The 11,376-nt window shown below is 42.1% G+C and overlaps 1 protein-coding gene across 2 annotated transcripts; it reads right to left on the bottom strand.

Annotated features, from left to right (window-relative positions):
* Positions 1 to 3,824: 3,824 nt before the first annotated feature.
* ntmt2 (N-terminal Xaa-Pro-Lys N-methyltransferase) lies at positions 3,825 to 11,094 on the bottom strand. Of its 2 annotated transcripts, none has more exons than XM_048975996.1 (4): positions 10,695 to 11,094; positions 8,514 to 8,684; positions 6,491 to 6,743; positions 3,825 to 5,409 (listed from the first exon to the last, which is right to left on the bottom strand). In XM_048975996.1, the coding sequence occupies exons 2-4, from the start codon at positions 8,586 to 8,588 to the stop codon at positions 5,153 to 5,155; spliced, it is 585 nt and encodes a 194-aa protein (XP_048831953.1). In that variant the 5' UTR covers positions 8,589 to 8,684; positions 10,695 to 11,094; the 3' UTR covers positions 3,825 to 5,152. The 2 variants fall into 2 exon arrangements, with proteins under 2 accessions (XP_048831953.1, XP_048831952.1); XM_048975995.1 differs by having other exon boundaries at positions 8,514 to 8,689; positions 10,695 to 11,093.
* Positions 11,095 to 11,376: the final 282 nt, after the last annotated feature.

Genomic DNA, 11,376 nt, shown 5'->3' with positions numbered 1-11,376 from the left:
GTCAGGGATGGAGCTACATTAAAATGATAGATGTGATTGTCAAGGTCACTAAGCAGGCCTGAAAAGATCGATATCCTGTTGGCTCTTCACAGCCTTCAATGCAATTTTGTAACAAGGATTTAACACTGTGGGACTTTGAGGTTTCATTTCTGAAAAAAAAACACTGCGGGGGGAAAAGTACATACAGTATATTAGGTCACTGTTATTTCACTTTCAGAATAGCAGTGAGGCTTTGCCCAAACACATGGGTGCAGTTCTATCCTCTCCAGTATTTATAAACCACTCACTTGCAATGTGTTTAAGGAACCGGCCTTCTTCATTTAGCTTCAATCATCCCACAAGCGCTTGCTCCGAATATCTGAGGAAACTACAAAATACATTTATGCATATTACTTCTGACATGCCCCAATGAAAGCCTGCCTTGATAAAAAGGATCATTGTCTTCTAGACTGGTAACAATTGTACTCTTTTATCTAAATAGTCCATCTGAAAGTAATTTGCCCGGCCATATGGTTTTTGATTGTTAGTTGAAACAATACGAATGAACATTGTAGCTGTTTGAGATGATAATGAGATGTTTTTATATTGCAATATCTCAACTCAAGAATATATTAGAAGCATATTTATTAAATATATTCAGTAGTGATGTCACTAAATTATATTTCTTAATGATTTCAGAAAATACATTTTAGCCTGTCAACATACAAAATCCCTACAGCCGTTTTACTGGTCTTCCGTTTTTAAGAAACATTCTTGAATTTCCCAGGAAGGCACAGATCCACAGGGTCACCTGTTTACCTTATAAATGGTTGGTTCTGAGATATGCAGAGCTGCACCGTAGTCGGTGCTGTGTATTCATATCTTTGTGGGGACCGTCCATTCATGTCTAAGGACATAACCCTAACCCAAATATGACAGCCTTACCTCCTTCCCCGCCATAACATTAACCATAAGTAATCAAAGAAAAAAGACTTTTGACATTTTTTCGTTTTTTGATCACTGATTTTTATAAAATGGTCCCCACAAGGTAAAAAAAACAGGTCCCCACAAGGTCAAACAGGTTTTTGTCACATTATGGAGATATTTGGTCAGGAAAGTAATCTGGTGCAGATTACAAATGACAAGACTAAAAATATAATAAGCAGTGTTATTCTTTGGATTATTTGAATTGGGTTATTGCTATACTACTATACTTTGGTGTTTTTGGCTTCACAATAGTGCTAGGCGATATAAACAATGTACTGTAGGCCTGTCAACTTATGGACATGACTGGTACGCAGGTACGCATTCACCTTTAAAAACAATACGTGAGACAATAGATTGTTTGTAAAAAAAAGCAAATGCTTTGGAATGTGATTTACTCTGATTACTTGATTAAGTACTTCATTTCTGTAATCAGAGTACGTAATCCAGATTACATGTGCTTCATTACTACACAACACTGCACACGCACACACAAAATCACAGACTATGGGGTGTTTGGAGACACCGGTTTACTTGACACCATATCCTTGGAAACCAGGGAAGAAACACGCGCAACACAAAGAGATGTTTACACTCTACGCTCAGATTGGTAGGATTCAAACCCCGGAGTCTGGGTCCTCACACCTACAGCTGCAGGCCCAAAATATCAAATTGGTGTCCCTAAATTGCCCATTAAGTGTGAGTGTCTGCTCTGAGATGACCTCACGTCCCATCTGAGTGATCCCATGTGCCCGGTGCTTTGTGGGATTGGCTCTCGCCACTTGTCGACCCTTTATGGATAAGCAGGTAGACAAAAGATGTATAAAGAGATATAATGGTCTTTTAGAGGCCGACATGGAATGATGTTGGTCAAGTAAGTGTGACTAGTGTGAGCTACTGTGAGCAAGGTAGTTAGGCTGTAGTTATAATAATGCGTTCAGAGAAACTGATCTCCCTACAGGTGCAGCTAATGCCTGTCAATATAAGAGTTCAATGAATTGTCCAAACTTGTTCCGTCTTGCAACATTGTGATTGTTCACTACAGAAAAGCCCCATGTGGCACCTTCAAAATAAAAGTAAGTCTGGCTTTTAATATTTCTCACAGCAAATTAATTTTATTGTTGAGAAAGAAATGTTGGACTGAAATACTTCCAAGCCCATCCATCCTCTGTAACTACCTGTACTATTCATTGTTATTTTTTTTTTGGGGGGGGGGGGGGGGGGGGGGCGGGGGGCAGAGCCTATCCCAGAGACTTCTGGTACAAGGCAAGGAACAGCCCAGGATGGGATGCCAACCTATTGCACCACTGATCAATGAACAAATTTAGTCGTTTAAAAAGGTTTTTCCCCAAATACAATATATTTAAACCTTTATTATTTCAATTAATTTCATTGGGAAAATAGTGCTTTTCATGACAGGTCAGGTGCCACAGTTACAGCTTAGGTAAACAAGGCAACATTCGTTGTTTTGTTCCTCTGGGAAAAAAACACTATACCCTGCTGTTTCCTGTTTTTCCGAGAGATGAGATGATATCACCCCTCTATGTGACTGCAGCCACGCATTAACCAGGGCTGCATAACTAAAAGCACATGGCACCAGGAATAACATTTAGAAAGCAATTAGTATGATCTCCCTTTAATAATGTCTGCTTGGCACTGACAGTACAATAGCTCTCAGAAGGCAGCCCCGCAGATGCAAGCAAAACATGCTCGGCGAGCTAATGTGACATATATTTATAAACAGCCATACTGAGCATAGTTAGCCCTTACTGAGAATACCTGCTGAGGGCTGTCAGGAGTAATGATTTATGGTAACATGGAGTAATTACATATTTAGCAGTATGTGTTTTGATGGTTTGAGGAGTTCCAACTTGATGCTTATGTATCTTCATTTAATTATGGGAGGAAAAGCATTTCACAGTGTCAGGTGAAGGATGTGAGGTTCTAAAGGGTATCTGACACCGGTCGGATAGCCTTCGGTACAAACAGGCTGAGAAATGTGGGATCTTTGGTCCGTGGTTCTTCCTAAGACCTGCCCCAGGATGGAGACCAGAACAAGGTCATAAAGGGAAAAGAGGAGGGAGCTGGAAATTCATTCAGGTGTGGGAGTGGAGACGATGGAGAGCAAAAAATCACAAAGACAGACACTTACCATCGGCGCGAGGGGAAGGCACGAATCCGACATGCATGTGAGGTGAGGAGAAAAGCAGAGTGAAATGTAGGCTGGGCCATCAGAGAGTGAAAGAGGTTCATGAAACTCGTAAGAAGATGCAAGTGAAGTGAATGAAGGTCAGTAGACTTACAATATTACAGGAAACAGGTACTGGCACTTTACAGAGAAACCGATGGCATTCTGCTTGTAATACTAGTTCAGGGCTTAACTTCCACTTGGAGTACTAGCTTGGTACTTTACTTCCACTTGGAGTACTAGCTTGGTGCTTTACTTCCACTTGCAGTACTAGCTTGGTACTTTACTTCCACTTGGAGTACTAGCTTGGTACTTTACTTCCACTTGCAGTACTAGCTTGGTACTTTACTTCCACTTGGAGTACTAGCTTGGTGCTTTACTTCCACTTGCAGTACTAGCTTGGTACTTTACTTCCACTTGGAGTACTAGCTTGGTACTTTACTTCCACTTGGAGTACTAGCTTGGTACTTTACTTCCACTTGCAGTACTAGCTTGGTACTTTACTTCCACTTGCAGTACTAGCTTGGTACTTTACTTCCACTCTGCTAGCTTTTATTTAAGTCACGATGGATAATATTTCTGGAAATACCATGCTGAGTCCACTAAGTTGCATTACGTTGAATGTGAGATACACTATGTATGCTGGCATGATATAGTGAAAATAAACAGTTCCGACATTTTCCACAGTTTATTTTTCACTTGTTGCTTCCAGTTCAAATGTACCTCTGTGATCTTTGGATTGCATTTCAAATAGTGAAAAGGGAAACAATCCAGATGAGAATGGATGTGTTTTATATCGACTGCGTTTCATTTCCATTTTCAGCACTATCAGATATAACTGTATTTCATGATCACTCCCCCTACTGGACACAGTGTTTCACCTCATGTCATATCAACTTCTAAAATAGCTTCTTAATTTGGCCACAAATAAAAAAAGCTAAGCAGGTGCACAAATACTGTCATTTCTATCTCCATAAAAGCAATCCAGCGCATATATATTTAACAATGAATACATAAATACACACTAAATAAACACTGTGGAGGCATGTCTATAAAACATGCAGAAAATAATTCTAAAAAACTAGAAGTCAGTTAATACTTCATTGTTCCTTTTCAACACAGGAACTGTCTTGCAAATTAACCAAATAAAAAAAACTGAAATTAAGCAATCATTGTCAGAATCCCTGATTCCTTTTGATATTTACATGTATAAAGCAAAAATAAATCTATTTTTAAAAATATATGTACACCTCAGTTGAACAAAACTCTCGATTATAATGATAGATTTTTGCATTGAATTTAAATTGGCACAGCAGTGCCTGGAATTTTCACGGGTTTGGTTTTCATCGTACTTGTGATGTCATTTCAAAACAGCATCCCACTTTCCCTCTTCAGCAATTTGTCCTCATCTACGCGTTGCGTTACATGGGCAAAATTAGGAGCCATCGTTGCTGTAAGTGTCACAACTCATGTCATCTATCATTCTGATTCACTCTCTCCTCCCTCGGGGACTCTCGGGAGTGTAGATCACACATTATTTGTATTACTGTATGAATCCACATCTGGGTTCTGCACATAACAGTGATAAAAGTGGGAGGAGCATCACGCGGTGTCATTACACAGAACCACGCACTGACACAAAATCCATCAAGTGCCAAAATTTGAACTTCTAGATTTACCTTCACTCTTTCCTTTGATGGAGCAAATTCCATGGCTATGATTTCCACGTTAAATAATTCCCAGCGATTTGAGGAATGGCAGCGTTTTACAGGATAGGAATGGTTGGATTAAAAACGCAAACTTGAAGTGAACCAAATTAATTCATTAAAATATTTCTGATTGTGATAAAATGTAGGAAATAAATACAGACTTCAAGCAGCTTTTGTTTTGCTTTGATATGGTTCTGCTTGTAACCGAATTAGCAGGAACCACTGCCTGGATGTCAAGGTCCACGGCGAGAGTTGATTGTCCTGCAGGAGAAGCTGAGGTGCATCGCTGCCATTACTTCATAGCGATCATCCAGACGGGGACTATCTGCTCCGGGAAGCCCTGCTGCTTCTCCACCCCCAAGATCTCCAGGCCTGCTTTCAGAATGATGGCTTTTACGATGTCTAGGTGCCGGATAAGGCTGCTGTCAATGGGGTCCAGCTTGCAGCCCTGCCTGGCCATGTTGTCCTTGATGACGATGATGCCGTCGGGTCTCAGACTGGCTTTGCATCTGATCAGGAACTTCATCAGGTCGTTGTCAGTCAGGTGGCCTGAAATCACATCAACCGTCAGTCAGAACGTAGAAACACAAGGAAAAAGTGCATCGTACTACTCGACGCGGCAGCCAGTTTCTAAGGAAATGTGAGCACTGGCAGTCTGCACAAAAGCCATTTGTTTAATTAATTCCACAAGATCTTATCAGAGGAAGCAATTTGGAAGTCAGTTGACCATCACTGAAGCTGCCATGTAGAATATGGAAATGTGTCAATTTCTCCAAGTTACTTCTTCCACACACCATTACCTCTCTTATAGTATCAACTTCCGCACACGACAGAATTACACTGGTGACCTATAAAGCTATAAAAATAGATTCCGACCTCAAATAAGCTGAAATGTAAACCAGTGAGCTGCAAGGTTCTGTCTAGTCACACCTGGGTGCCGCCAAGCAAAACATAGCAAGTCAGATGACCACATGCCGAAGACTTATCAGTTGTCTTACATGTGCTATTCCTTATATACACATGCTCTCAATTATCAGGGAGCTAATGAGAGCAATAGAACCAAAAAAGAGGGGAGGGGTGGAAAATTTCCCCCACACCTTTGGTAGAAGATGGATTATGGACCCACATAACCAAGCATTTGTTTACAAATCTACGCCACCTTCTGCAACCCTAATCATGATCTATAGTACTTTCTTCTGAGGTGCAGCATTCGAAAAGGTGGCTTACAAATGTTTGAGGATTAATTTGCTCGAGGCAGGTTGGAGAAAGAAATGACAAGACACAAGAAAGGGAAAAGGGAACAAGGACATTATTTGGGGGATTAGTGTGGAGACATTAGTATGGAGTATTAATGTAACGCTGGGGAATGGTAACCAAAAACAGCTGATTCGGGGTCTGCACAAGGGACACGCTCAAGAAAACAGAGACTTACTACGAGGGTTTGGGTGTCAGATCTCCAAGAAATGATACAAAACTCATTTCATGTAACTGCAGGTAATAAGGCACAGGTGCAGCTAAAGTATTTGCTTGTAACTTTGCTCTCTCCAGGCACATCCACACGCCCACGTCGTACAGTTATGTAGCTACAACACTCAGCACTCTCATTCCTTCAGATTTAGGTGGGACTTACATGCGACCCATTGCATCCAGATGACATCGTACTTCTTCAGGGGGGGCGTGAGATCCTGCAGGTTGTAGCAGTAGTAGGACTCGATGCGGTCAGCATCACTGCCCAGGTAGCGCTCGTGGGCGTGCATCAGAAAGTCCTCTATCATGTCTGCCATCTCCAGTGTCTCGAACACTGGCAGGAGGACGTTCTTGGCTACCCTCCCGATCCCACAGCCACAGTCCAGGGCACACTTAGTGCCAGCCTTGCCAGGACCCTGTCAATGATCGCACAGACTCACCGTCACTATCATCTTTCCATTAGTGGCTTCTTACATTCAAACAACCTTGTATGGTTTCTTCTAGTGCTGCAGGAGATTCAGCTTTGAAACTTATAGTGGGTGGGATTTACCACTGACATCCAGCCTATGGTGTCCTCTGCCTCGGGTCCTATGCTTCCTGACATAGACTCTAGCCCCCCCCATGGCTCTGTGCTGGATGGGTTAGATGGATGGATGGATAGATGGATGGATGGATGTCATTTACTACCCAGTTCAAAGCCACGGAAGTAACCAACAACCGGTGCACTAAACCTAATAATGACCAACAGTTTATCATATTCCAACCAACTGTGGGTTTCACGGCCTTTTACCATCACGAGTTCTTTGCCAAACTGTTCACTGTAACGTGTGTGGAAAAGCACCATCGGGCTCCCCGGCAAGTCGGTCTCTATCGGATGCTTTAATGCATTTTCACCCTATAACTGTACATACAATTTTAGACGTTTTTTAAACTACTTGCTCCCCAATTCTCGCTCATTTTTCTGCTGTAGATATACAGTTTTCTGTTGTCCTTTTCATCTGATACACATTTAATATTTTATCAACAAGTGATGTTCTAAGAATTGGTGCTGGGTGTAGGGGGGTGGGGAAAACAAAGATCAAGGTTATTGTGAAAATACAGTAAAATAATTTTAACAACAAGTTCACAGTGTTTAGACTGGGAGGGCTTATAAGACCCAGTCTGGCTAATATCACGTCGATGGAACTGGGTTTTTAAAGGGGGTTACGTGTCAAGTGGCGCTTTCACTCAGTGGGGTGAAGCCTCTGTGCTCGAGTTTGGAAGGTCACTGGTTGAAGCCATGTCTATGGAGCCCTGAGCGTGACCCTTAGCCCCCTACCCCCGGAGCACTGCCACAGGGGGCTGCCCGTTACTGCCAAGCTCTGTGTTACCCGTGTGTGTTATGGTGAGCAAGATGGGGTAGGCAACGAGAGAATCATCATTCCGTAATACCAAAAAACTGAGACATGGTTATGTAGATATGACCGTGTGATTAGTATTAACTCGTATTTCAGTGTCTTCATACACCTATAGGACTGAAAAAAGTTTTTTTTTAATTGTTTTAATTAAAAGCATTTGCAATATGCATCCAAAGAATGAGTTCAGCATAGGTTGCACAATACAGCGGCAGTATGATGCATCTGACACCTGTTCATTACTGGTTTTCACTCATTAATCAGGAGATCAGCCAGAAGGCTATAAATAGCACGTCTCAATGGCACATGAGTGCAGGAGTTATGCCGCACATACTTCAGGATGCGTATTTAGTAACTGTCTCTGTACAGAAAGCTTTGCTGCTGAAGTTTGCGCACTTGCTTTACGTATAAAAAATACCTAGTTGTGAACTTGCTATAACAAAGCAGACAACTTCAAATATATTCGTCCTTATGTACCAAAAGTATAAGCGTGATTACATGCTCAAAATGTAATATGGTGAAAATAATACTTTTATTTGTGCTACACTCTCAAAAAAATGGTATCTTTGCTTGTCACTGGGGCTGTACTCTTAAGGGTCTGCAAATGTACCATCATGTACCTTTATATGTAACATTTCTGTACCATTGATGGTACATTAATGCTGTTTGTACCTTTGGGATGTTCCTCGGAGTCCATTTCTGTACCTTAAAAGGTACAATTACAAGGGTACAGACCCAGTGACAACAAAGGTACAAATGTTTACCCTTTTTTTCTGAGTGCAGAAGTCTTACCCCAACAAACTTTTTCAGGAACTGCCTGGAACCTTCTAAGTCAATCTCGGAAATTTCGATGAAGCCTCCCATCATCCCCTCCTCCGAGGCCTCCACACCTTTGTAGAAGTTCTGTGCTCTTGCGTAGAACTGCTTCTCCCCCTTGATGTACTCACAGGTTACAGCAAAGAGCTGGACTGACCGGTGGAGCAGGGGAGTCACAAAGTCAGATGCATTCCAGCATGTTGCTACATGTGGCTATCCCATAATATTCAGAAAATAATCAGAAAAATCAATAGCCAAGGTGTACTCGTATATTTCAATCGAAAACTTAAAAAATTGTCATTGACAGCTACATTGTGAAGGAACTGGAGTTTTCTACCGCACCTGAAAGGTTGTTGCTAAAAGCTATCTGGTGTACGTGTGGAGCGTACGCACCGCAGTTCGGTCTGCGAGTCTGTGTGTGGGTTTGAGACATGGTACTGCACCCACTGGGAATCTGCACTGGGCACTGCAGTGGTACCAAACCATGCAAAAAACAACTAGCCTGCGAAACTGAAGAGTCCAGGTGTGAGAACTAATTGGGACTGGAATCCGGAGAGCGACATTGTAGTGAAGTCACATGTTCACAATGAACTCTACTGCAAAACTATCTTCTAAATACCCATAGGGACGGAAGCACAATGAATAAACCCAACCAGGCAAGAGAATTGGCATGTCAAACCAAAGGCCATAGTCTCCAAAAGGCCATCAATCTCTCTTCCTATGGATGAGAGGCTGGGCAGGGAGGCGATGTCACCATTATAGCATAGGCCTACTTACAACGAGCTCCAATACATGATCTGTAATCAGAACCCTGAGTCAGCTTCATTAGTCCATAATAAGTGCAGGTTACTTCCCCAACATTCAAGGTGTCACTGCTGTTGGATACCAGACCCACAGCGAAGGGACCTCCCAGCGGGATCTCCTTAACCTCGACGCCATTACGCCGCTCGTTATACTCCCAGCCTGAAGCCCCGAATTTGGGATGGGAACAGGCTGATGCACATGTGCGTGCGTCTCTGCGGAAAGGCGGTGCTTAACTTTGCACTGATATTATCTGTGTGAGGTTTTCCCTTGAAATCGTGTTCTCAGCAGGTAATGTTAGAAAAGCGGCAGGTGACTGCTTGGCACAGACGCCGTACTCTGATATTCGCGGGCGGACGGTCATGTGAGGCCTGATTGGCGCTTCCCGTAGTGAGATAAGTATAGCAACAACACAGTCCCTACAGGCAGGCGTTTCTCATCATTTACACCACCCATTCATTGAAAAGGCACTTAGTTAGATTCAGTTACAAATGTATCTTTTAAATGTGTCTACCCTGCAGTCAGATCATATTTACATCGGTTGCTAAATAGATGGAACGAGCTAGAAAATACACCTGACAAGCAATTGGCATCTTTTATAGCACATTTTAGAAAACGCGGTATCAGTCAGCACCTGTCTGAATTGTGCAACGTTTTGGTAGATTGTAAAAACACATGAGTGTAAAAAATGTAGTCTGTATGACAGGTAACTTATGTTCACTATTAAAATACAGTTATGATATTAAATACCCATATGACACCTGAATTGGGGTTAATTGTCAACAGAAATCAGGAAATTAATCACTCATAATACAGCTAATTATATTCATAATACTAATAAATAATCAATAATAACATAAATGGGAAGAATTTAACACATTTTGTATCTAATAACAGGAACTCATTAACACCTTTTTTGGACAGGATGCACGAAGAGAACTTTGTTATTTTAGGGTTATGGTACAACTCCAGGAACCTTTAAATAACTACAGCCCGTTAGGGCCAAGTGCGTTATGCAGGTCATCCAGTTAGAAGAACATATTTATAACACAGATGAACTATTTTTATAAGATATAAATGTGTATATACATTATTAAACGTCATATATTTAAGATATAGAATTTAAACAATTATTAGTTTTTTTTGCAACTTTGTAATCTTACCCGGGTTACAATAAAGAAACATTTATAGTTTGTGCGGTATACATTAATACTTCTCCACATTTGCGAAATTAATAAATAAAAAATAAATTAATACTTTCTCACAGCATATAATGTACTCATCAGCTTTCATCATAGCAGCAAATCATGAGGATACAAATCATTGCCGTCTGCGAGGCAAGCCGGTGTGATTCACCTAGAGGGATTTGCTCCAACAGGTACAGATAACTGGCGAAGAACTCCTTCCTGAGGGTCTTGTGGAGGTGGAAGGACATGCTATGCCGGCAGAGGCCATCGTCTGTCTTCTTCCAGCGCCGACGGAAAGCTTGGTGAGCAGCTCTGTGCTCCATGGTGGTCATGGAGTCTGGCTTGCAGGAGGGACTGGGCAGGAAACGTGCGGCACTGGGACGCTAGCGGGTGCAGGGCGCTATATCTGCACGAAGCTTGGCACCATCGCAGTAACTGATCGGGGCGATCGTGCGCTCTGCAGGTGCTGAAAGTCACCAGGGTGTCGCAGAGCGGCTGCTCAGCAGACGGGAATCCAAACTAGGAGCCTGTGTGCTTCTTCTGCCATATCGAATAGTCGCGTAAAATCGTAGTGACAACTGTTGTGACACCCAGCAAGCATTTGGGTGCAACTGGACAGGCTAGTGACATGTCGGCTATTATTAGCTTCGCCATAAATTAGGGACCTTCTTGTGTTTGTATACAATTGCGGAGGGCTAATCACATGTCTAAACAAATCTGCACAGACATGCACACGCATTTACATCTATGTTTTAATACCTTGCAAACAGTAAGGTTATCAAACTACTACAGAGCTGTTCACTGTTGCCCACGTTTTATTGGAAATACACGCATTCTAAGAAAGAAAAGCG

Source organism: Brienomyrus brachyistius, chromosome 15 (assembly GCF_023856365.1).
Source record: "Brienomyrus brachyistius isolate T26 chromosome 15, BBRACH_0.4, whole genome shotgun sequence".
Lineage (NCBI taxonomy): Eukaryota > Metazoa > Chordata > Actinopteri > Osteoglossiformes > Mormyridae > Brienomyrus > Brienomyrus brachyistius.
Note: the sequence above shows the minus strand (reverse complement) of the source record. Positions and strands in the feature narration are given on the sequence as shown.